Source organism: Zingiber officinale, chromosome 3B (assembly GCF_018446385.1).
Source record: "Zingiber officinale cultivar Zhangliang chromosome 3B, Zo_v1.1, whole genome shotgun sequence".
Classification (NCBI taxonomy): Eukaryota; Viridiplantae; Streptophyta; class Magnoliopsida; order Zingiberales; family Zingiberaceae; genus Zingiber; species Zingiber officinale.
Window position 1 is genome coordinate 21,331,556 of NC_055991.1, and position 27,115 is coordinate 21,358,670.

General features: G+C 36.0%; 2 protein-coding genes across 6 annotated transcripts; both read left to right on the top strand.

Moving 5' to 3' along the window:
* The first annotated feature begins 18,354 nt into the window (after positions 1–18,354).
* On the top strand, positions 18,355–22,658 carry LOC122056124 (eyes absent homolog). Of its 5 annotated transcripts, none has more exons than XM_042617915.1 (7): positions 18,368–18,470; positions 18,713–18,763; positions 19,263–19,559; positions 19,929–20,096; positions 20,477–20,570; positions 21,576–21,731; positions 22,162–22,658. In XM_042617915.1, exons 3-7 carry the CDS (start codon positions 19,341–19,343, stop codon positions 22,422–22,424), a joined length of 900 nt encoding a protein of 299 aa, XP_042473849.1. In that variant the 5' UTR covers positions 18,368–18,470; positions 18,713–18,763; positions 19,263–19,340; the 3' UTR covers positions 22,425–22,658. The 5 variants fall into 5 exon arrangements, with proteins under 5 accessions (XP_042473852.1, XP_042473849.1, XP_042473848.1 ...); XM_042617914.1 differs by having other exon boundaries at positions 18,369–18,470; positions 18,721–18,763; XM_042617916.1 differs by having other exon boundaries at positions 18,468–18,613; positions 18,721–18,763.
* Positions 22,659–22,790: 132 nt separating this feature from the next.
* LOC122056123 (WEB family protein At3g02930, chloroplastic-like) lies at positions 22,791–26,649 on the top strand. The gene is made up of 3 exons (XM_042617913.1): positions 22,791–23,323; positions 23,876–24,119; positions 24,211–26,649. The coding sequence occupies exons 1-3, from the start codon at positions 23,304–23,306 to the stop codon at positions 26,410–26,412; spliced, it is 2,466 nt and encodes an 821-aa protein (XP_042473847.1). The 5' UTR covers positions 22,791–23,303; the 3' UTR covers positions 26,413–26,649.
* The last annotated feature ends 466 nt before the right edge of the window (positions 26,650–27,115 follow it).

Consider the following 27,115-nt stretch of genomic DNA (forward strand, 5'->3'; position numbering starts at 1 on the left):
GCACAGTAATATATAATGCATGAGTAATATTAGATAGTAGAACCTGTTTTGATCTTAACTTGGAAACCTTCTCGGTTTCTTCAGTTGGATCAACGACCTTAGGTTGTTCTCTTCAGGAACTCGACCTCTCTGTCGCTCCTTCAATTGTTTATCTCAACCTACTTGCCAAATATTGATCCTCCAGATCTTGTTTGGACTTTTCACTTAGCCTTGATCGGCTCGCCAGGACTTTTCTTTCGACCTTCGGTCCTCTAGACCTCTCGATCACACTGTCAAGAGTCAGGTCCTCTCGACCCACTTGGACTTTCACCTGGGTTCCACGATCTGCTAAGACTTTTCCTGCCTAGCCTCCAGCTAGGTCTTTCCCGGTTGAGAAAATAACCTGCACACTTAGTTAACTTGTTAGATCATAATAAACTTAACTTGAACCTTTGGCAACATCAAAACTCAGGTTTGATTTTGATGTAACTTGCACCAATAATCTCCCCATTTTTAATGTTTGACAACCAAGGTTCAAAGTTAAGTTAAAAAGTACAGAAATAAACAAACATTTTTAATTTACACTCTCCCCTTGAGTTGAACAACTTTCCCTGAATTCACTATCTCTCCCCCTTTGACACACATCAAAAATAGGGGAAGCTAATATAGAGAATTAAAGTATAAGTTTGATAAAAATATTAGAGTAAACAACTCTTTAAAAATATGGAAAGTTATAGATTGTGAAAACAAGATCTGAATACCTTTTAAAATGTTAAGGTAAGGAATTGAAAAATATGTCGAAAGTAAAAGTTTGAAAGAGAATGAGTTTAAGGCATTGAATTTGAAAAAATCGTAATGTAAAAGTATGAAAGATTTGAAGAGTATAAATTTTCTTAAAGTATAGCAAGGTTATAGTTATTCTAAGAAAATAATTTGGAACATTGGAGTGCAAAGTTAAAAATTTTAACAAAGTTAATATTTTGAAAATTTGGTAAAGTAACGCTTTAGATAAAAAAAAATTTAGAAAATTTTAGTAAAGATAAAATTTTTGAAAAATTACTTAAGGAAATAAATTTGAATAAACTTTTCTAAATTCATAAACTCCCCCTAAAATTGATAACTCCTAAAAGTCCAAGCATGGGTTAAGAAAGGAAAGTCCTTATGATGAAATGTCCAACCTTCGTACAAAGCTAACTACCACAAGATAGAAGCTATTGACTTAGGTTGGTCAATTTGAGTATTTGAGACTAACTAGGTTGTTACTAGCTAGGAAACTCAAATTGATCAATGTTCGTTGTTTAAAGCCTAGATTTATAGTGATGCACTGACATAAGCATATGAAATCTTAGGCTAAGTTCTAAGCATCCCACCCAATCTAGGTTGTACAAGCAAGGGATCCTACTGTGTTTGTGAGATGCTGGCTTCTAAAACTATAGGATCATGCAATTCTATGATAGGATCTAGGCTACTCCAGAAAGATAAAAATATTTTGAAAGAATTTTGAAAAATAAAATTTTGAAAGGGGAAAGTTTACAAAATTAAATTTGAAAAACTACTAAGTAACATTTTTCAAAAACATGTTAAGAAGCCTACTCTATAAAACACATCCCTAATTGTCTTCTTAAGTTACTAAATTCAGCTTCAGGTAATGGTTTAGTAAAAATATCAGCTAAGTTTGATTTTGATTCAATATAGTGAAGTTCAATATTTCCTTTGGAGACATGATCCCTTATGAAATGATGTTTAACTTCTATATGTTTAGTCCTAGAGTGATGTACTGGATTTTTAGTCAGATTTATAGAACTTATATTATCAATGTAAGTTTTTACATTCTTATATTCAAGATTAAAGTCTTTTAAGGCATGGGACATCCATAGCAATTGAGCTACGCATTCACCCATTGCTATGTATTTGGCTTTAGTGGTAGATAAGGCAACACAATGTTGCTTACGACTAAACCAGCTAACTAAAGATGATCCTAGCAATTAACATCCTCCACTAGTACTCTTTTGGTCTAACTTACACCTGGCATAATCCGAATCAGAATATCCAACTAAGTCAAATTGTGATGTTCTAGGATACCACATTCCTACATTAATGGTTCCTTTTACATATTTAATAATTCTTTTAACCAAAGATAAATGGGACTCTTTTGCACAAGTTTGATAGCGGACACACATACTTATCGCAAATAAAATGTCAGGTCTGCTTGCAGTTAAGTAGAGTATGCTACCTATCATGCTTCGATAATATTTTAAGTCAACTGATTTACCATTTTTGTCACTATCTAGATTAATATTACTGGCCATAGGTGTTTTAATTTCTTTTGAGTTTTCCATACCAAATTTTCTAAGTAGGTCCTTTGTGTATTTAGTTTGATGTGCATAGTTACCATCTTTAGTTTGTTTGATTTGAAGGCCCAAAAAATAGTTTAATTCACCAACCAAACTCATTTCAAATTCATTTTCCATTAAAGTTACAAATTCTTTTAAGAATTTTGAGTTTGTTGAACCAAATATTATATCATCTACATAGACCTGGGCTATGAAAATGTCAGAATTAAGGGTTTTAATGAAAAGTGTAGGGCCAATTTGACCTTCTTTAAACCCTTTCGATTTTAAAAAGCTAGACAGTCTTTCATACCAGGCCCTAGGTGCTTGTTTCAAACCATATAATACCTTTTTTAGTTTAAAAACATAGTTTGGGTTTTCGAGATCTTCAAAACCAGGCGGTTGACTTACGTAAACTTCTTCTTTAATTTGCCCATTTAAGAAAGTAGATTTAACATCCATTTAGTATAGTTTGAATCCTTTATATGATGCGTAGGCTAACAACATTCTAATTGATTCAAGTCTAGCTACTAGGGCATAAGTCTCGTCGTAATCTAGTCCTTCAACTTGACTAAACCCTTTGGCAACTAGTCGAGCTTTGTTCCGTATGATTTCTCCAAGATCATCTAATTTATTTTGAAACACCCATTTGGTGTCAATGACTGTCTTTCCTTTTGGTGGAGGGACTAGATCCCAAACCTGATTTCTTTCAAATTGACCTAACTCTTCTTGCATCGCAATTACCCAATCGGGCTCTGACAATGCATCATTAATGGCTTTAGGTTCAATTTTGGATATTAGTGCTATTTGACTTAAGTTTCTAAAGGTTGATCTTGTTTGAATCCTTAATTCAGGATTACCTATGATTTGGTTAATCGGATGATTAGGGTTTGATTTTAAAATTCGTGGATTAGAATTTTTCAAGTTGTTTGCTTTGTGTTAATCGTTCCTCTTCCTCTTGATTAGTTGAACCTAGTTGAGTAATAGTAAGATATTACTTTCATCAAAGTTACATTGATGGTTTCTTCAATTTTCAAAGTAATCTTGTTATAAACCCTATAAGCTATGCTTGTAGATGAATAACCAAGAAAAATTCCTTGTTGAGTCCTTGAAGTGAATTTTCCTAAGTAATCTTTAAGGGTTAAAATATGCACATTACATCCAAATACTTTAAAATAGTTTATGCTAGGAATTTTATTACAAAAAATTTCATAAGATGTTTTATTTTGACTTTTGTTAATTATAACTCTATTTTGGACCTAACAAGCTGTATTAACAGCTTCAACCCAAAAGTATTTAGGTAAATTATATTCATTTAACATTGTTCTTGCAGCTTCCTGTAAAGTTTTATTTTTGCGTTCTACTAGGCCATTTTGTTGTAGAGTTTTGGGGCATGAAAATTCATGGCGATAACCATTTTCTAAGTAAAAATTAGTAAAATATTGATTTTTGAATTCTCCTCCATTATCACTTCTAATTTTCTTAATATTAATTTCTTTTTCATTTTCTATTTGTTTGTAGAAATTTCTAAATGTCTCAAAAGTTTCAGTTTTATTAGATAAGAATTTAACCCAAGTGTATTTCAAATAATCATCAATAATTACTAAGCAGTAAAGGCTTCCATTTAGTGATTTTATATCATGGGAGTCAAATAAATCTAAATATAAGAGTTCAAGTATTTTATTAGTTCTATTTTGATATTAGTTAATTTATGATTTGATTTAATTTGTTTTCCTTGTTGACAAGAATTACAAAACTTATTTTCAGGATTTCCTAATTTTGGTAGACCCTTAACTAATCCATTTTTGTTTAATTTTAGTAAATTCCTAATATGGGTGTGAGCTAGTCTTCTATGCCACAACCATGTATCTTCTTGATGTGTTAAAAAACACTTTGGTAATGTTTTAGGTAGATTAATTGAGTATATATTTTTTATCTCTAAATCCTTTTAGCAATACTTTAGTTGAATCATTGTAACTTATTAAACATTTAGAAGAAAGAAATTTGACCTTAAATCCTGAATCACATAATTGATTTATACTAATCAAATTATAATGAAAATGTTTAACAAGTAAACCCCTTTTAATTGATATATTAGATTGTAATTGAATTTTACCTATACCAATTACCTTTAGTTTGTCATTATTTTCAAAGACAACTGATCCCAGATTTTTGAACTTGATATTGGTAAATTTATAATGATCCCTAGTCATATGTCCGGAGCAGCCACTATCCAAGATCCATTTATCCAGAGCTTTGGATTCCTAAACAAAACGTAGGATCTAAACCAAAGTTTGGTTAAAGGATGAATATAATTAAGCGGGTAAATTTTTAGACTTTTGTGTTATATTATTGATTTAGTTGTATTAATATAATACTTGGGTTGAATTATGTTTTAATGTTATTTAGTGTAGTTTGAAATTAATATAGTTAAGTTTGAAATTAATTTAATTAAGATTTTAAATTAGGTTTATAATTAAGTTTATTAATTAAGTTTTAAAATAATTTTTAATTAAGTTTTTAATCAAGTTTTAAAATACTTTTTAATTAAGTTTTAAAATAATTAAGTTTCAAAAATCATTAAGCTTTTAAAATGATTTTTAAGTTAAGTTTTTAATTAAGTTTTAAAATATTTTTTAATTAAGTTTTAAAATATTTTTTTAATAATTAAGTTTTAAAATAATTAAGTTTTTTAAATTAATTAAGTCTTTAAAATAATTAAGTTTTTAAAATGATTTTTAAGTTAAGTTTTAAAATAATTTTTAATAATTAAGTTTTAAAATAATTTAGTTTTTTTTTTTTAAATAATTAAGTCTTTAAAATAATTAAGTTTTTAAAATGATTTTTAAGTTAAGTTTTTAATTAAGTTTGAAAATACTTTTTAATTAAGTTTTAAAATAATTAAGTTTTTTTTAATAATTAAGTCTTTAAAATAATTAGGTTTTTAAAATGATTTTTAAGTTAAGTTTTAAAATAATTTTTAATAATTAAGTTTTAAAATAATTATGCTTTTTTTAAAAAAAATAATTAAGCCTTTAAAATAATTAAGTTTTAAAAATGATTTTTAAGTTAAGTTTTAAAATACTTTTTAATTAAGTTTTAAAATAATTTTTAATAATTAAGTTTTTTAAAAAAATAATTAAGTCTTTAAAATAATTAAGTTTTTAAAATGTTTTTTAATTAAATTTTTTAATTAAGTTTTTAAAATGTTTTTTAATTAAAATTTTAATTATGTTTTAAAATACTTTTAAATTAAGTTTTAAAATAATTTTTAAGTAAGTTTTAAAATAATTAAGTTTTTAAAATGTTTTTTAATTAAGTTTTAAAATACTTTTTAATTAAGTTTTAAAATAATTAAGTTTTTTAAATGATTTTTAAGTTAAGTTTAAAGCACTTTTTAATTAAGTTTTAAAATAATTAAGTTTTTAAAATGTTTTTAATTAAGTTTTAAAATACTTTTTAATTAAGTTTTAAAATAATTGAGTTTTTAAAATGATTTTTAAGTTAAGTTTAAAATACTTTTTAATTAAGTTTTTAATTTTTTTTAATTAAGTTTTAAAATAATTAAGTTTTTTAAAATGTTTTTTAATTAAGTTTTTAATTTGAATTTGAAAAAGGTTATTGAACGCATGTTAGATTCAAACTTAGCTTTGGGTTAATCAAACATGCTTCCTAAGGATAAATTTTCAGTTCAATGGCGAGACATATGACCTTCTTATATATCAACGGTGGACCACTTGCTGAATACTTTCCAAAATAGTTCTGCCAAGAAACTTAATATTAAGTTTTGGTCTAACTAGCCCATGTTTAACTGGGGTAGCTTCGGTCAGATCTGTTAAGTCTAGTGCACCAGGTAGAATACACAAGATTCAGCCTAAACATGCCTTCGAAAAAGATTCCTTGACGTACTATCATCCTAATTCATTCCAATGCTATGTTGTAGGGTTTGGTAAACCTTTTTAACTAACCGTTCTAAGCAGAAAGTAAACCTAATCCTAAGTGTGTAAGATTAATTAATCATGTTGGTTGAACTATTTTTCTATTTGCTCCCCCTGAGTCATAGCTTAGATATGGTCTATCTAAGTAATGAATCTGACTTTTAGGGATCAAGTAGAAATTTGGTTTAATTGGTTTGGTTAAATATTTTATTTGGACTCATGCTTAGACTTGACTTCTAATATTTTGACTAATTAATGACAAATATGGTTTGTTTGTTTAATTTGGTTTATAGCCAAGTCCTGATTTGTTGTACACGACACGTTGCGATCCAAGTACCATATTTAGACACTTGGATCGGAGTTCGAACTTTTCCAATATTTTCTTGAGTCGCTTAGCTTGACCTTTCAAGTTGAAATTTTCTTCCTCAAGTTTTGCAACTTGAGTTGAAGTTCGGACTTGAACTTGGTTAGTCGAGTCACTCAAGTTAACTTGCTTCTTAAGGTGGTCTATTTCCTTAAGTAGCAAGTTATTTTGTTTTTTGAATTTTGATAATTTTCTAAACAAACATTTAACAACTTTAAGTAAATTTAGCTTTGAATAAATCGTTACCATATTTGGACCTTCGAAAATGGATGCGGATTCGTGGCTTCTCTCGGACTCGATGTTGACCTCAGAATCAATGTAGTTTCCGGACTCGTACTCGTCCTCGGAATCGAATTCTTCGTTTCTTTCCATAAAGGCAAGATGGCTAGAATGCTTCAGTTCTTCCGCATCGGATTCCTCGGAGGATGACTCGTCCCATGTCGCATGGAGGGCTTTCTTTCTTCTTGTCGACTTGGGCCTTTCTTCCTTCCGATTTGGGCATTCGTTTTTGAAATGCCCCTTCTTGTTGCATCCGTAACAAATCATTTCTAATTTGTTTTGCATTTGGTTAAGTGGTGTCTTTTTGGCACTTCTTCTGAATTTCTTCTTCATCAGCAATCTCCGGACCATGTTGACTAGTTCTTCTTCATTTGTTGAGTCAGAGTCTGACTCACTTTCTGACTCGATCTTTGTTCTTGATTTGGCTTCCTTGCTTACACCTGCATACAAAGCGACTCTTTTCTCGACATGGCTTGCGTTAGATTGTTCGTGTAATTTCAATTCACAAAATAACTCATCTAACTTAAGAATTGAAAGATCCTTAGAAACTTTGTAAGCATCTACAATTGATGCCCACAAGACATTCCACGGAAAAGCATTTAGTGCGTCCTTATTGTGTCGCGGTTCTCCAAGTTGTGCCCGATCAGATGGAGGCCGTTGAGAATGTCCTTTAGTTGAGCGTGTAGTTGCGAAGCCGTCTCTCCAGGGAGTATTTTAATATTGAATAAATTGTTTAAAAGTAAGTCCCTTTTATTTACCTTAGACTCGTCAGTCCCTTCGTGTAGTTTTACTAGGCAGTCCCATAGTTCCTTAGCGTTGTTGTAGGGGCCGACTCGATTCAACTCCTCCATTGTGAGCCCGCACTGAATGGTGTTGATCGCCTTGTAGTTTAGTTGTGCCTTCTTGATCATTAGAGGAGTCCACTCTTCAGGTTCTAGTGGTGTTCCATCTTTTGTCGAAGCTGTGTAGCCTTTCAGTATTGTGAACCAAAGCTCAATATCGAACTTAAGGCAGTATTCCATTTTATTCTTCCAATAGCTGAAGTTCTCCCCTTTGAAAATAGGAGGTCAGACGGTACTGTATCCTTCTTGGTAGGAGTTTGACATCCTTGAAATAAAGAAAATAACAAACAATTTTCCAAGACTTTCGTCTTGGAATTAGTAGTGCTGAAAAGATATAAATAAGAAAGAAAAGATTATTCTAAAAGAAAAGAAAAGAAAAAAGTGAAAAGTAAAAGTTTTCAAAATGCTTTGAAAAATGGTTAAGTAACTTCAGAGCAACTTGACTCTGATACCAATTGTTGGATCGAATGGGTGCGATAGAGGGGGGTGAATATCGTATTTTTAAAACTTTTCTTTTACTCATTAAAAACAAAGTCGTGCAGCGGAAAAATAAAGAACAGTTCAGTTACTTGGTTCGGAGCTTAGGTTGACTCCTACTCCAAGGCCCGCGATCTTTGACCACACCGATGGGCAATCCACTAATACTCTTCTTTCCGAAAATCTTGGAAAGAAGCAGTGCGTACAATATGCAAGATAGTAACACCCTACTATCTTGTAAGATTTTAAGTACAATGCAAGCTTTTCTAAAATAAAATATACCAACAAAGATTTACGATGAAGCTTGGTCGACCGTTCTGGATGGAGCAACTTGCGAGCCGTAGATTAGTAGCAGAAGCTTGCATAGAAATGATTTTCGAAGTAGAACAGCGTTGTCTTTAGCCTCGGACCTCGAGCTCTCTTTTATAAGAATCATCAATGTTCGATCGACCGATCCTTGGGTTCGGTTGACCGAACCAGCTCCCTTCCTTCCTAGATGAGATCTGATGTTGATTCGATCTTCGACAATTAATGACCATTAAGGATTTGGTCGACTGATCCCTTTGTTCGGTTGACCGAACGAGCTCCTTCCCTATTCGTCGAGAGTTGCCGAGATTCACATTTACTGTGCCTTTAATGATTGATCGTTCGGTTGACCGATCCTGTCACGCCCCAGGTAGTCCCTGTCCGAAGAAATTTCGGCAACATCTCCCCTGTACGGGTGACAGTATGAATCCATAATACATATATCTATGCCTCGGCCACACACGACCAGAACAATACAATACAAATAAGAAACAAACCACGCAGTTTATATCAACATTCCACACAATTCAACATATAATCAATCCACGCAGTTTAATAAGGAAGGACGATATAGAATCCTCGAAGATATATGTAAACATCCTACTCCACTACAACGAAGAAAACAAAATCCACGAAGTAGTGAGAAAATCCGCAGCGGAAAACAAAAGTAGTAAACCCGAATGTTCAATGTCCACAATACAAATCCACAATACAAGTGTATAAGATGCAAAAGCAAGATACTATCCGACAAAGAAAATCCTCGCGATAATGGGGCTAGCGACTGGAATATCTCCCGACAGCCTCAACCTGAAAAATAGTAACAACGGGGTGAGTTCAAAGAACTCAGCAGGTAATCCAATAGATATGTACAACAACATATAACCACCAGTAACATCCTATGGTACAGTACACTAAACCATAGAGCCTACAGTACAATTTCCTAACAGTACAACCTATGGTACAGTCTCCTAACAGTATAACAGATATGCATAGCTGAAATAAACTGTAATAACCAGCAAGAGGCATAAAGTACAGTCTATAGCGGGAATAATAAGAAAATGCATAACTGAAATAAACTGTACTCACCTGCGAGGCTTGGGCAAATGACTGTGGACATACACAGACAAAGATAGTCAGAGCAAATAAGCATGTATCCTGTATGCATGTCAATCATATGCAGTCATCCAAGTGCATCATCCAATATGCAACAATCACAATAAATGCAATATGTGCATATGATGCAATATGACATGGTCACCCCTGTCAGTCAGTCAGCCATCTCACACACAATGGTGAGACCGAGTGGGTAGGGCTGTGACACCGTACACTCTGCCGTCACTACCCCTGATGAGTGACCGAGTGGACGGGATGCTGTCGGAGTACACCTATCCTCCTACCTCAGACATAGTGAGGGAGCGCAATGCTCTCATCTCCCGGCACACAATGACGGGGAGGGACCCCCGCTGCAACCCCGCTGTATCGTGCTACCCATGAGCACCCCGGCGGTGCACCACCGAGCAACCTACCATACACACCCTAAGTGTTGTGCCACTACCCATGCAGTGGTCACGTGTGTAGAGGTCCATGTAGCCGGCCGACGAGCTCAACAACAATGGAGTCGTCAATCGTCCAGCATGCAATCATGCGATATGGTGCGTGCGGCTACAGTATGTCATTCCTGAACATATCCTCCTCCATATGCGTAGGTGCCAATAAAACAAACGCATATGTATAACAATGATATAAGCAATGCAAATCCAACAACATATAACAAGTATCTCCAGCAACTAATCAAGTGTAGATAAGCATCATAAATATCCATCTCTATGAACATATATATACATGGCAAAAGATAAAAGCATCCAGTTCTAAAGTAAAGCAACTAACAGGAGAAGCATGTGATAGGTATCAACTAAGCTAAGACCAGGGAAGAGATAATCTACCATCTACCACTAGTAATTATATATAAACTACACATATCATAAGACATTATCAAAAAGATAAGTCAAAGGGTACCCGCCTGCAAGTATCGAATAAACTATAACCGGGGAAGTGATAAATCTACTAATCACTAGTAAGTATATATAAACTGCACATATCATAAGACACTATCAAGAGATAAGTCAAAGGGTACCCGCCTCAAATAGAAGGTACAGTCAATCCAAATCCGAAGTCGAGACGCCCGTCTCGAATCAGAGTCCTGCGTCAAACAAACAATACATATATATTTTATTTAGTTACATCAAATGAATAGCTAAATAAAATTCCTAAAACTAAATTAGGGCAAAACCCTAATCATATCCAGCTCATCCTACCTAATCAAATCTAACGGTCAATTAGGGTTAATTATATAATCCCTAATCACCAATTAGATTAGAAATCTAACGGTTGACTAGGATTAATAACCTTAACCCTAATCATTCCATTAGATTAATCTAAACAATTACATCTACACACAATTTAGCAACTAGATACAACATGTATCAATTAATGATATACTAACCATCTAGCAATCAAATCTAACCATGATCTACATCTAAATTCAAATACCTACATACACTAATCAATCACTCTAATCACGTATCAACATCACTACACCTTACCTCAATTCCCAACTATTGTTGATGCTGGAACTAGGAGGCTGCTGGTTGGTGTGCTGCCGGAACCAAGAAAGGATCCCACAGAACACAATTCCAATCACAGAATACAACACCTGCTGGAATTCTTTCCCACTTCAACCGATGCTTTAAACACAGCAAAGAAGCTGATCTCCAAAGGTTGTCTCCAGAAGAAGTCACCCAATCGGAAGATCATCATTGATCAATTACAAACCACAAGAAGATGACCAATCTGATCAGGGAAAGAATCCAGCACAAGAAGAGTCAATTCCAGAAGGAAAACCCTAATCCAGCTAAACCCTTGAATCAACAAGGATCCAGTGATGAATCAAGAGGCAATTCGAGAAGAGGGGTTTTCGGTTAAGGCTAGCTTACCCACGCCAGTGATCAAGTGGCACAAATCCGGACTAGGGCACCTCTCCAAGCTTCGGTGGATGATTGGTTGGGAGTCGACGCAAATCTTGCTCCTCACCGTGCCCTAGCCACCAAGGAATCGCCGATGATCGGCGCAAGAAGCCACCGAGATAGAGATCCCTCGGCCAGATCCAGCTTGTCTTCCTCAACACCGTTAAGCTCCGGTGATGTGCTCCTCTGGTCTCGGCATCGAGTCGTCCGCGAGAGAGAGTGCGTCGAGCGGAGGAAGATCAGGGGAGAGGAGATCGGGAATTTGAGTCGGGCGGAGAGGGGAGAAGAGATCGGGAAATCCAGAACTCCTGGTTCGATCTCCGGCAAGCTCCGACGACGAGCTCCTCCGGCGATGTCGACGATCGGCACGGATCCGCTCGCAAGAGGGAACGAGAGGGAGAGGAGTCGGAGAAGAGAAGGGTTCGGGTGAGAGGGTGGATCGGCGTTTGGGAATAAGAAAAGAAATGGAAAAGGATTTATAATTAAAACATTTCCTCACCTAAACAGGTATCCCAAATACGCTTTATCCGAATCCGCCGATCGATCCCCTCAAAACCCTCCATACGAACTCCGAAAAATTCTCAGAAAATTTTTAAAAATTTCGGAAAAATTCTATAAGGCTATTTCTGAAATAACCCTATTTATCCTCTGGTTCGGTCGACCGATCAGTGTAGTTTCCTTCTATTTCTGATCGTTGATGATTGAATTAAACTGTGCTGAGTCACCCTGGTTCGGTCGACCGATCAGATCATAACCTGCAAAACAGTGTTAAACAAAATATCCTAGCAACACAAAGGTTAGCACAGTAATATATAATGCATGAGTAATATTAGACAGTAGAACTTGTCTTGATCTCAACTTGGAAACCTTCCCAGTTTCTTCAGTTGGATCAGCGACCTTAGGTTGTTCCCTTCAGGAACTCGACCTCTCTGTCGCTCTTCCAATTATTTGCCTCAACCTACCTGCCAAACAATATTTATCCTCCAAATCTTGTTTGGACTTTTCACTTAGCCTTGATCGGCTCGTAAGGACTTTTATTTCGACCATCGGTCCTCCAGACCTCTCGATCACACTGCCAAGCGTTAGGTCCTCTCGACCCACTTGGACTTTCACCTGGGTTCCACGATCTGCTAAGACTTTTCCTGCTTAGCCTCTAGCTAGGTCTTTCCCGGTTGAGAAAATAACCTGCACACTTAGTTAACTTGTTATATCACAACAAAACTTAACTTGAACCTTTGACAACATCAAAACTCAAGTTTGATTCTGGTGCAACTTGCACCAACAGATATAGTGTCAAACCTAGGTTATAACCACTGTCATTAAAGTTATTATGTCGTGCCATTTGGCACAGAACAATGCATTAGCTGGAATTCAATGAACACTGCACACTTTCAAGTTTTAACTTACAAGCACAACGAGATTCTTCAGTTTTATGTCGTAACTTAGAATTGAAACTCAAGTTACAACCCTATCTATTATTCACCTATACAATTCTCACACCAGGAATCATAGTGAGCATGATATGGAAATATATCAGGCCCAAGTAGAGCATGATATAGAAAAAATCGGGCCCATCGTTGGGCCTGATATGGAAATATTAGGCTCACTGTTGGGCCTGATATGACACCATATCAGGCCCACCCTCTGGCTAAAAATTAGCGTTAGATTAGATCACCTCCAGAGAGATCAAAATCAATAATAGTCGACACCGTTGGAGTCCTTGATCCATGCAAAAGCCACAGGAATTGATTTAGGTGCAATCTAACCTCTCTAGGTCTATCAATGGGTTTTGACCAAAACCCACTGATGGACCTAGAGAGGTCTGATTTCACCAAACTATCAATGAATGAGAAGGGTTGAGTGAGGAGAAGGTAGATATGGTGTCAAACCTAGGTTCTAACCACTGTCATTGAAGTTATTGTGTCATGCTATTTGGCATGGAATAGTGCACTGGATGGAATTCAATGAACACTGCACACTTTCAAGTTTTAACTTACAAGCACAACATGATTCTTTATTTTTATGTTGTAACTTAGAGTTGAAACTCAATTTACAACCATATCTATTATTCGCCTATATAATTCTCACACCAGGAATCACAATGGGCATGATATGGAAATATATCAGGCCTAAGTTTGGCCTGATATGGAAAATATCAGGCCCACCAGTGGGCCTGATATTTTCCCATATCAGGCCCATCGTTGGAAAAATACAGATGAAACCTAATTCAACTTATCGTAATTTATTCAGAACTTACAAATGAAATCTAATTTACAAGCATCCACTTTAAAATATCTAGATAATTGACAATTCTCATATCAGAGATATAAAATTTACAAAACTCAACACAACTATTTTTCTTCAAATTCATGCAAACATATACCAGTCAAAAAAATCTATGGATGTACTACATACAACATTTCCCAGTATCACCTACATACAAAAGATATGGATCCATTCTGCCTTCATACAAAATATATAAATCAACCATAATATTTCTGCTTACAAAATATTCCTGCATACATATACCAGTAAGTCAATTAGCAAGAGCTGGCAACATTCTACAAGTCCTTCGATTATGGCCAATTTGTTTGCAGCGACTACATTTGATTTTTACCTTTCCATTATATTTGGTCTCAATCTGTGTCTTCTTTCACCTACCAGGCTGCACAAGGCTATGGGGACATTGAACTATAAAGTTGTTTACACCACAGGGCCAAAATTCCTTGCTTCGACAAGGATAAATACGATCCATGTAAGTAGCCTTCCAGTTTTACGAATGAAAATAATGCTCACAATACGGGAGTGTATCCATGTTCTGATGAATGATTACAGCAATAGCATGTGAGCAAGGCAATCCAGAATTTTAAAACTCTCCGCAGTTGTAATATTTTATTTCCAAATCAACAATGTATGAAGCATCCCGGGTCTCTATTTCTATTTCAGATTGAGAGTAGGGATGGACTCTATATGGTCTAGCTTTCTCTCTCCTTGAATCCATTTCTATAGTAGTATTAGGTGTTCAAGCACCCTTCCATTTTGAGGCTTCTTCCCTCCAATTATAGAACCATTGAGCTACTTTTCTTCTGGTATTATCAATTAACATGTTTATGGGAAGTTCACGTGTATACTTGAACAAAGCATTTAACTCTCTACATAGTTAGTGGTTAACATTGTGTACCTTCTCCCACTAAAGTGTGCATTAGCCCATCTTTTAGGGTCAATGTTCTGAAGCCACTTATGGGCATCTGGATGTTTTTCAAGCATGGACCGCATTATGAGATCATACTGGAGTGTTGTGTTTGTTGGGGATTATTGGTGGTCGACTGACGTAGGGGTTGAATGACCTTACATAATATAAAAACAAAACTCTTCTCGGACTTTTAAAATAACACTTGCATAAGTAATTAAAGACTGAACTTAAAAGAAAAGAGACACCGGAGTTTACTTGGTTACAACCAGGGAGGTTGTTAATCCAAGGAAAATGATCGCACTAAATTCTCCTTCAGGTGGAGAAACCTCTTTTACAGCAGTGTAAGCACAGAAAGAAGGAAGCTAAACTAAACAATAGAAGCGCACAAGTGTTGAATATCAAATTACTTGTTGAATTAAAAAGCTTCTAGACTAAGACTGTATTTATAGCCTTGGTTGGGGCACCTAGAGGGTTCCAGGCGTCTGGAAGGGGGATAAAGTTTTATCCCCTTCACAACAGATTGCGGTCAAACACGATCCAGTCAAAATAGGGTTCTGGGCGCCCGAAATCGCTCCAGGCGCCCGGACCACTAAAGTCAACATAGTTGACTTTCGGTCTGGGCCCTCTTCTCCGGTGCTGCTCGCCTTGGTCCGGGTCTTCCGCTCCGGCTCCGCTCACTTGGGTGATTTCAGCCAACCGAAATAAGGCTCACCCAAACTCAATTTCGGCCTTCTCGAGCAACCTTCCGCTCCGCTTCTCGTCCCTTGAAAATACCGCGCGCTTTCTTCTCGTCTGCCCGCGTACTCTTCCGCAACACCTCATACCTCGGACGCATCGAGCATGTCGGCTCTCTCCCATGTCGTCCTTCTTGCTAGCTGCATCTTTTGCTCGACTTCTTGTGTTTCTAAGCTCCTACACACTGGGACACAAGGTTAAAACACCACAAGACCTAACCTAATTTGGTTGATCACATCAAAATAACCTTAGGGTTCCAACAGTGTTTGCAAGTGCTGCTGCCCAAAACAAGCTTAAAGATGACCTACTGTCAGTATCTGTTACCATGTTGCAAGACATGTGGTAGCAACAAAAAGCATGATGGGCGGTCGGGTAGACTTTCCTAACTGTTGATATAATGTCATGATGTCTATCTGATACTATGCTCATTGACCGTACATCAACAGCTAAGAATATATTTGTATGATTCAAAAATCACTCCTATACAAACGCACATTCAACTTCAGCGATTCTAAAGGTAACTGGGAGGACATTCCTATTGCCATCGATCGTTGTAGCCATCAACAACACATTCAGGTATTTACCTCTTAGATGTGTGGCATCAATTCCGATCAATTTGTGTAGATACGACCTGAATACTCTTCGACATGCACTAAAAGCCCAAAAACATCGCTGGAACTAGTTGTTACCATTCCTGTGTAGTGTTACATAAGTTTCAGGATCCCTATCTCTCAACTCACGCAGATATAGTGAAAGATCTCTATATGCTTAATTGTAATCTATAAACACCTTTTTCATCGCTTTCTCCCAGCCTATGTATGCTTTTTTGTATGATATGGTCACGCCAAACCCAGCTTTTATATCAGATATAATCATACTTGGTTTATACTGTTCGTTAGAAACAAATTGCTCTTCAATAAAAGATGCTACAAATGAGGAAGAGCAGGCTTGATGACCAACACTTTACCTTACGGTGCTACATTGGTGTTCCTTTACAGATTTTATAACCCTAAACTTCAAATCACCCCCGCCCAACCACTTTCCATGTACATGGTTGGTTAAAACAGACTGCTTTTACTTTATTTATCCGGGTTTCAACTGGGTTATATCTCATATTTTTATTCATGGCATGGTTCACAAATGCATTCTTGAACTCTTGTCGAGAAGGAAAAATCTATCTAACATAAAATTCATCCACATCTCTTGCCTCTCCAATAGACCTTTGCAGCAATCGAGAATTCAAAATATATGGATCATCAACAATTGAGAATTCCTCCTCTAAGTCACTGTATTGCTCTGGGGGAAATTCATATTGTTCAATCTGCATATCATCAGCTAAAAACTCTTATCTATCTATATTACATTGTAATTCCTCTAAAATCCGGATATGATGCTCTTCCTCCTCACTCCAAGTAGAATCAAAGTACTCGACAAGTGTCGTACCAGAATTTTGAACCTCATCTTCTAGGTGACTTCTTTCTTCATTAAATCAAAGCCCAAATTGCTTGTATTTCTATTTGTGTTACCTACACCAGTATACTCAGAAGTAGATTGAGTATTAGCTCCCTGTTCCACAACAAAATTTGTATCAAGCGTATTCTATATTTCAGAGAGAATTTCTTCAGCAATATGATCATCCTTGAAAAATCAATTCCAAACTAAGTTAGCAAAGTTACAATGTAAGAATCGGTGGTATTTGGATTTAAGCGAAATAGAAATCATTAGGAAGGGTTGAGCGATGCGATTAAAAAGGGTCTGATATATTTTCCCATATCAGGTCCACCATGAGCCTAATTTATTCTCATATTAAGCCCACAGTGGGCCTGATATGAGATAGTATCAGGCCCACGGTGGGCCTGATATCAGATAGTATCAAACCCACGATGGGCTTGATATGAGATAGTATCAAGCCCACTCTGGGCTTGATATGAGATAGTATCAGGCTCACGCTGGGCTTGATATGGAAAATATCATGCCCACGCTGGGCCTGATATGGAAAATATCAAGCCTACGTTATGGCTGAAATTTATCGTAACATTATATCATCTCCGGAGAGATCTAAATCAACAATAGATGACTGAGTCTTTAGTGCATGAAAAAGTCACAGGAATTGATTTGGGTGTAATCTGACCTCTCTAGATCCATCAGTGAAAACCACTGATGGACCTACTAGGATTTTTGGATATCAACAAAATTATAATTTATAATAATAGGAATGGTTGAGCGAGGTAAAGGTATTTATGATGTCAAATCTTTATGGATTTATTAAAGAATAACATGCTAGTCTTTCTTGATATTACAAATCAATTTTTAGGAAATACTATACGTACATAACTAAACCGTATCTCTCTTCTTCTACCAAATGTAATATTCCTTGAAATTTGACCTTCCATGCTGATTTTCTTTAAAACATTAATCCTTCAAAGTAATATTCTTTAATGTCTTACGACAAAACACAAGCTCTCTACTTACTCTATTGGAATCCGCCTCATAAATGCAGGGGGAGATATGAGAAAGCAGAAAGAGGTTCATGTTGAAGTTGTCAATATAAGAACATGAAGATGAAAGAGAGAGTTAAAGTGAGACCTATGATGAGATGATGTGCATCCGAACTAAAAGGAGAGACTTTTGATTTATAAATCTTAAATTGTGGTTTGGATGCATTGGAAAATGACATCGGAGGGGGAGGAGATTTAGGAGGTTTGCAGGGGGTAGGAAGGGAATATCACTATTTTTATGCTCTTTTTGATAATTTAAAAATTAGGGTATTTATTTTAGTAAATATGGAAATATGGCTGCTCTTGTTGGTAAAAAACTGTCAATAATATTGTACAAATATATGTCAAATTATATAATTTAAATATTTATAAAGGATAATTATGCACTTTGGTCCGTTTCTTAAATTTAATATAAAATATGTATGACGCTTGCGGCGCCGTGGAATGGAATCGCTCGATTGGAGATCACGCACAACAGGAACAATATAGATCTGGTGGAAAAGCAGGTGCGCCTTTCTTGTCCCCGGATTTTGGTTTTTGTATCCTTTTTCTTCTCTTCCTATTTCCCTGGAAAACTAGATCCTTATCTGTTTCTTCTAATATTAATATTTGTGAAAATTGTCGATCAGTGTTCTTTGGCCGATGAAAGGTTGTGGCTTTCCTAATTGTTTATAGTATCTCGTTTAATACTATTTGCTATTGAATCAACTATGGATTGAGCTTTTAAAATTGACGGCTGAATTTTTAGTTTTGCAGATAGGTAGGGTTCGTTTGGTGATAGCTTCGAAATAAACAAAAGGTAGTGTTTCTAAAGAAAGCCCTGTATGAATAAATTTGTTTTGAAAAAAAAAGAAGAGATTTTGAACAGTAATCATCGAAATCTGACTTTAGAAAGTTCATTAGAGCTGTGTTAAACTCAGATACTGGTACCCAACAAGTTCAGATCCAAGTGTGTGCCATGATTATTTTTTTAAAAAAAAATTACACTTGACCAATAGAAATATCAAGTGTCCACTTGTGCTGGGCGTCCATCCGATATAAGTATGGAAGAGGTAGATGAAGAGTCAAAGTATTTGAGCATTAGAGTATGCAGCTGAAAATGGTACATCTAGTTGACAAACTAAAAATGAACCTCAACAAGTCCAGTTATTAGTTAATGGAGTTAAAAATATCTATCAAAAAACCAAATTCACAAAATTTATGGTATGTATCTACTACATATGTCAAATAAGCAATTCAAATATCTACTATATATATATATACACACACACACACTTATTTTGCAATGTCTATTACAGGGTTGATTGCTGCACCTATGTGTTGTTGAATTGAACAGCAATACTTGTAAGCAGCATCTCATAAGAACACCTGCAGCTATGTCTCAAAACCAAAAAAATGCCGAGGAGGTTTCTAGGTCCACAACAGTCTACATATGGGATATGGATGAGACACTTATATTGTTGAAGTCCTTGTTGGATGGAACATATGCCGGGGTCTTTAATGGTTTGAAGGACCCAAGAAAAGGTCTTGAGATTGGGAAGCATTGGGAGAACTACATTCTACAAGTTTGTGATGAATTTTTCTTCTACGACGAGGTTAGTCGATCTAAAGCTATACTTACTGAATATAGCATGCATCTTTCTGTCTCTGACATTGAATTTTGGAGGCTGAAAGCAAATGGTTGTAACCTTGTTTGGTCATGTCAAACATTATCATTTCAGTTAATTGGCCATCATAGTACAACGTCTAAAAGCCAGGCAACATATTTATCTGGATTTGGATTGGCAGACACAATCAAATGCAGGTCAAATTGTTAACTGATTAACACACCATGCCATGCTTTACGTTGGAATCTGACTACCCTGATATGTCATTCTTTATTTAAAGTAGTGCCTTTGTACAAGGACGAATGAGTCACATTTTCTGTCACTTGCTGATACTTTCACATTTCTGTTGCCATGCAGATTGAGAACTATAATGAGCCATTTCTTGATTCTCTGAGTGAATATGATGATGGAAGAGACTTGTCAAATTATGACTTCAAAAATGATGGGCTTTCTTCTCCTTATGATGATTCCAATAAAAGAAAGCTTGCATATCGCCATCGATTCATTGCTGAGAAATACTCTCAGGTGTTGTTGGAAGTTATCTTTCATTGTCAGCCTTCATTAATGAAATCCTGTACAGCTGCCTCTCTTCATGAATTTCATTACATGTTTCTGAGAAATAGGAGGTAAGAACAGTCACGGAATATCTGGGCTGCAGCACTTTAGGGTGCTCATCTCTTATCAAGATCTATATCTGAAATCTGAAGAACGAAAGTTAGATTGCTTATCATGGCGGTTTGGTTAATTTCATCAATGTTCATTGTAGACTGAACCCTACTGATAGGCATCAAAACTAAAAAGTACATGGAAGATAGTTATTTCTGAGTGGCAAGATGTATATAGTATTATATGGGGAGGACAATAGTTGTTACACATTTGATCCTGAAACATTGCTGAATATACAGGGTTTGCACAAGTTGATTGGACAACAGATGATCAAACTCTGGAATGATCTGTACAATTTGGCTGATGGCTATACAAACAGATGGCTATCTTCAGGTATGTTGTTTCATGTCTAAGGTCTAGTTTAATTTGTGAAAAAGAAAGATAAACTTCTATAGACTTTAGTTTTCTTCTGCAATTAATTTTATTTTCCATTGAAGTTAGATTTATTCCTAGAAGAGTGATTTTAATATTGGGACATCAGTTCATCTGAATTAGGATCAAATAGGAGATAATTTTTTTTGTACTAATTTATATTATATTTGGTGCTAAAAAAGTTATTATAATTGTTTGATTGATGATTGTTTTTGTAAGTGCATAATGGTAGGACCTGAAGGCAGTGGTTGTGACTCTAATATGGACTATATACAAGGACTTAAATTACTTAAGGTAGGAATTAAATGAGTTTTCCTTAGCATGTTAGCTTTGGTGGCATGTTCATGGGTCAAGTTATTGTTAGAAATTTCAATTAGGTACAGGGAATGTGGTTTTGTGGCCAGCAATGAGAAATATATCAATTGTCTAGACGGATGTGGAACTTACAAATGTCTCCCCAATTCACCTAGATTGCTTTCTTTGGATGTCAAAATGTCTGGCATTCATGTATCTAATCAAGAGAATTCCGCAAAAATTGAATAGAAGCTATCATACAATTGGTTTAGAAACTTGACTATCATCTTGGGTTCCTTGTCTTTATCCTGCTTATTGCTGGTAATAATACAAAACATATAGTTATCTTTGAACTTTTCTGCCTTGTTCTCCTGTATGCCTAAGCTATAAGAATATTGTATTGTTATACTTTCTCAAGAAGTTGGTGCAACTTCATTTACCATAATCATAATGAAAGCCTAAGATACTCTATTCTTGAAATAAGAGTGTGGTATCATAATTTTTCCTTGTGACAATCATGAGTTGTCTTCAGTCCAGCTATTTGGTTGCACATAATTTCCACTAAACTATAAAATAGTTCATAAGTTTATATAGTTTATTTATATTAAACTATTAATTGTTCATTGATTTATATTGTTTATTCCTGTCATCTTTAATTAGTATTTTTTTCAGCACATGCCCTATTGGAGGAAACATTAGGAATGACACATGGATCGGTTGCTAAAAGACACCTAAACGTCAATGTATTGGTTACTAAAGGATCCTTGATTCCTAGTCTTGCCAAGTGTTTGCTCTATCGCTTGGATGATGTAATCCCAGCTAATAATGGTATGTATATTTCTCTTATCTTCCATGTGGCCCTGGTTTGTGGTAATTTAATAGTTCAGTAGATTTGGTTCCATGTGGCCCTGGTTTCCTATCCTCCAAATGGTTCGCACAGTCTCTTGGCTCTGAACCATAGTGAGAATGTGACAGCCCTAGCTATCATCATATAAAAACACATTGAAAATCACCTAAAAACAGTAATATTTTATTTATTTGACACTTGGGTAGCAGTATCTCTATAAATTGAAATTTCTGTTTGGTTTGGCGCGGTTCAGTTTGGTTCAGAATTCTGAAACTCAAAAGCTGTAAAGTTCAACTTTTCAAACCTTCATTACTACGTTTCTCAAATGAGTCATCTGCCTGCGAAAACAGATCCATAATATAATTTTTATCACTTTTTATATTTCTAAAATGCTTGACCCTCCATGTCCAGTCTACAGCTCATGGGATGTAGGAAAGCTTCAGTGCTTCTCATGGATCAAGGAGAGATTCACTGGCCCTAATGTCCGGTTCTGCGCTATCGGAGACGGAATCGAAGAATGTGAAGCTGCTCAAGCAATGTCATGGCCATTCATAAAAATCGATCTGCAACCATCAAGCTCTTACCGATTTCCAGGTCTAACTACAGAAATGATACAGAGTTATATAAACGTGATATATGGACCACCAGATGCTGAAGAACAAGTAAACGAGTAATGAAGCCATATTTTTCGAGTGATCAATTCACTACCGAATCATCCAAACTACTCGAATTAAATGTTTATCTGCAAGTCTTCTTTTTCTCAATGCTGTGGTCCATCATCCTTGAGAAATGATGGTTTCATTTATAGTTTATGGCTGTAGTCTCTAGCATATGGATGAACTCTCTTTCACTCACTCTTGGATTCTTTGTAATGCTAAGCAAATAACTAGTTGGTAAATTTTGGTGTATACTTTTTTCCCTTAAACTCTTCTATTGGATCATGAACAATTACAAGTAAATTTTCTTGATCTAATCACATGTGATATGTATAACCTACTAATCATGGATGTAGCTCCAGACCTCAAGTTGGTGATGCTATAGAGGTGTCGATCAAGTTAGACTGTCCGCGACCCAACCTAGACCGATATCGAGTGTCAATTGGGCCGGGCACAATGTGACTATGTTACACTCTAGTTGTGCCTTGCTAGAGTGTTTTAACTGGTATTTTTGATAATTTTTTAAACTCAAGGTGGTGTTTTATAAAAGTAGGTAAATTTTGTTTAGCAATTTACTACTGTCTTCTAGCTGCTCTACAAACAATTTTAAGGACGAAATTCTAATGCATACTGTAAAAAGTTAAAAAATTTGAACCTCCATAGGGGTATTTTGTTTTAAAAAATAAAGTTTAGAGGGAAATTTATAAATTTTTGTGGATGTGAGAGAGTGAAACAATGCTATAATTGCTAACCTGCGCAGTTCTGCAGCTGTGTGCTTTTGCCTTGCCTTCCTCTCTGCTCAGGTCCGCTGCTGGGCATTGCCTTACCCTGTCTTTGCTACTAGCTAACTACATTTGGTGGCGCTTCTCAGCTTCGCCTCCATCTTCTCGGGATGCAATGTTGCCCTCGAAATCCAAGTAAGCACCCTCCTTCCACCAGATCTGGAAGAACACTTGTTACGATCCCCTTGTTATCCTTGGAGCTGCTGCTTTTCTTTGTTTTTTAGGTTTTTCCTTGGCATTTAGGTCCGGTGTTGGTCTAAAGATGACGCCTTTTTCCTAAAAAATAAGTTTTTTTTTCCTCCTTCCTGCTGAAATTGATTTTGTGTATTTTGTGTGGATAATAGACCTATGGCAATGGCTTTTGTAGTGATTGTTCTTGGTTCAATGTGTTCGATCTGTCAATGGTAAGTTTTAGAACTTTGATTGTTTAGAGGAATTTATGGTTATTTTGTTGTTTATCATGGCATTGCTCTTTTTTCTTTGATCATCTATTGCTTGGCGCTTTTCTTTTTCTTGAGACCACATTTTGTTTCGAAGGGTAGAATAGAATTGATGTTTGCTGATTCGGACAAATGTTTTTCTAGGATTTAGGTTGATTCTTTTGCTGGATCATCTTGCATTGTTTACTTTTTAGGTTTATTATGTTGTCTGGATGTTTGAAGGCTAAGGTTTTTCTGGTTTAAGCAGATCCAACTCCTTGGAGGCCTCAAATGGCAAGGCTACACCTCCAACTCCCAAGGTTACAAAAACAACTAGAAATGGTTTTTCCAAGTTGGACTCTGGCTCGCCATCTCCTGTGGCAAAGCTATCCTCTCCCCCTGTGCAAAAATTATCCTCGCCGGTGCCCAAACTGCGTTCTTCAATTGAGCGATCACCAAAGTCTGCAGAGTCGAAGCCGCCAACACTGATCAAGAACAGTACAACTGCTGAAGTAAGTAAAATAAGAATCATATACTATGTTTATGGCTTCTTTAGATTGCTGATTCTTATTAGGTGCTAAAACTTTAACATTTTGATTGTAGATACAAAAGAGGACATTGAAAGACTCAGAGCTGCAGTTGAAGTTGGTAGTTGTTGAGGAAGATTTGAAGAAAGCAAGGGAGCAGTTGGCTTCCATGGAGAAGGAGAAGATTCATGCCATTGAGCAGCTAGAAGGGGCCAAGAGATTGGCTGTCGAAGCAAACGAGAAGCTCCAAGAGGCAATTGTTGCTAAGAAGAAGGCTGAAGAGAACTTGGAGGTTGAGAAATTCCATGCCGATGAACTGGAACAAGTAGCCATTGCAGTTTCACAAAAAAGGGAAAATGAGTTTCAAAGTGAACTTGAAAGCACTCAAAAGCAACATAAGATGGATGCTTTGGCACTGTTTTGTGTGAGTCAGGAACTCCAGAAGCTGAAGCTTGATCTTGAGAATGCCACCGGTGAGAAGAAGGCTGCCCTGAGTGAAGCAACTGATGCAAAGAAAACTGCTGAAATGAATGGAGAGAAGATGGAGGTGTTGGCAAGGGAAGTTAGCCGTTTAAAGTTCTTACTTGATTCCAAGCTGGATGATGTAAACAAAGAAGCTGCAGAGATGATTAAGAAGTTGAATGTTGATGTTGCTGCTTTGCAACTTGAACTTGACAGAGCGAAAACAACTGAAGAGAGATTGTGGGAGATGGAAACATCTGTTGAACAACTTCAAATGGAATTGACTGATGCAAAAAAGGTGGAATCAGATACATTTAAGCAAGCTGATGGGTTGGCAAAGGAGGTGGCATCTTTAAAAAATAGGCTTAAGGAAGCCAATCAATCCGAGAAATCTGCAATTGATTCTCTTTCTATCACAACGAAAACAATGGAAGAGAGCACTGCGTTATTGCAAGATGCTGAAACTGAGATTGATGTTCTTAAAGGGAAGATCGAATCAATGGAAATTGAGGTGTCTAGCTACCAAAATAATCTCAACGAGGCAGATAGGAAGCTGGGTTTATCACAGCAAGAAACGGAAAGCTTGGGGAAGACAGTTTACCTATTAAAAGTTGAGCTTAGAAAGCTGGAAGAAGAGAGGTCACAAGCACTGGACAAATGCAATGTTTCTGCTTCAGAAATTGAGTGTCTGTTGATGGAGAAGACTAAACTCATTGCTGAGCTCAATGCCAGCAAAGATGAAGGAGATAACATCAAAAGAGCAATGGAAGGTTTAGCTGCAGCATTGCATGAAATGTCTTCTAAAGCTAGAGAAAATCAAGAAAAGCTTTTGACAGAGCAATCTGAAATTGAAGGGCACAAGGTTCAGATTGAGCAATTGAATTCAGAAATCAAGAATGCTGAAGAAAGGTACGAAGTCATGCTCGATGAAGCAAGATATGAAATTGTGTGCCTCAAGAAAACTGTTGAAAGATTTGAAACTGAAAAAAGCAATTCAAGCACTGAGTGGGAAGCAAAGGAGTTCAATTTTATCAATACTATCAAGAAGTCAGATGATGAAATTGCTTCCCTCAAGGTTGAGATGGCAAAAGTGGTTGATTCACTCAAGCTTGCAGAGCAAGAGGCACATGCAGCAAAGACAGATGGAGTGGAGATGTTATACAAAGTAACACAAGCTGAATCTGCAGCAGCTACAGCTTATAAAGTGGCAGAAGAAGCAAAAGTTGATACACTGCAACACAGGGACATGTTGTTGGACAAGGAGAATGAGCTGCAAAGCATCACACAAGAAAATAATGATTTACGGGTCAGGGAAATAGCCACCCTGCAGAAAATCCAAGAATTGTCCTCATTGATCGAGGAGGCCAAATCAAATAGTACTGAAGAAACAGATAAGCTACCAAAGAATGTAAAGGAATATAATGGCCTATCAGCAAACACTTCTGAAGAAGTGAATCCTTATGAAAGAATAATACAGACACCAATTTCAGAGGCGTTTTTATGGAAGCATGAAATTGACCACAAGGATGATAAAAAATCAAAAAAGGAGAATCAGAAGGTAAACCAAAATGATGAAGAAGATCTGGCAAATACAATGCCCAGGGATTTGTCATCAGAAAAGGACCATAAGGATTTTTCGGTTGATGATGATTCAGATTTAAAGATGGATGGTTTAAGCTACGAACTGAAGGAGGAGAACACAAGTAATGGAGCAACCTCATCAACCAAAAACCTGCAGCAAAAGAAAAAGAAAGCTTTGCTGAACAAGTTTGGGAAGTTACTGAAGAAGAGTAGCCATAGACAAGATTGGAGCTAGGCGGTAGGTACATCAAATTCTATTTCATTTCTAGGTACTGTTTTTTAGGCATTTCAATATAAATTGAAATCTGCATTACGTCCTTATTGAAATTGATCCTTCGATTACTGAAATATATCGTCATTCCCTCCTTTACAAATATACAGGAAGGGAAGTATGCATGATACATCTTCTACATACATCAAAAGAATTCCATGTAAATATTTATTGTTTGTGAATGGTGTCTTACTTTGTTCATATTACTTTGTTGATTAATCTTGCCTCTTTTTTACTATTCATGCTGCAATATTAAGTTGCCTTCTATTAGCACATCAGTGTTAAGCTATGGCCAACCACTGAACCAACTTAGGCAAATGGTTCATGATTCAACCGGTTCAACCAATTTAACTGGTTTCCATTAAAAGTTACAGAAAAGTAAGGACTTGCCAACTGAAGTATTCATTGAAAATTTTGTTCAGGGTTCCATTGTTGGCTAACTTCCAACTTTAATACTGGTAGCAACTAACATATTTATTGCAGAAATGGAACAGATTTGAGTGCCAACCAAACTTTATAATGTTCCTCTTTTTAAGAAATTATGATGTTCATGGGACATACATGACAGCAAGTTGGAAAAGGTTGCATTAATATAAAAGTTAATCAGCTTTTGTTCACTTTATCGTAGAGATATTAATCATTCTGGGTGCGTGGATCTGTTGGTTAG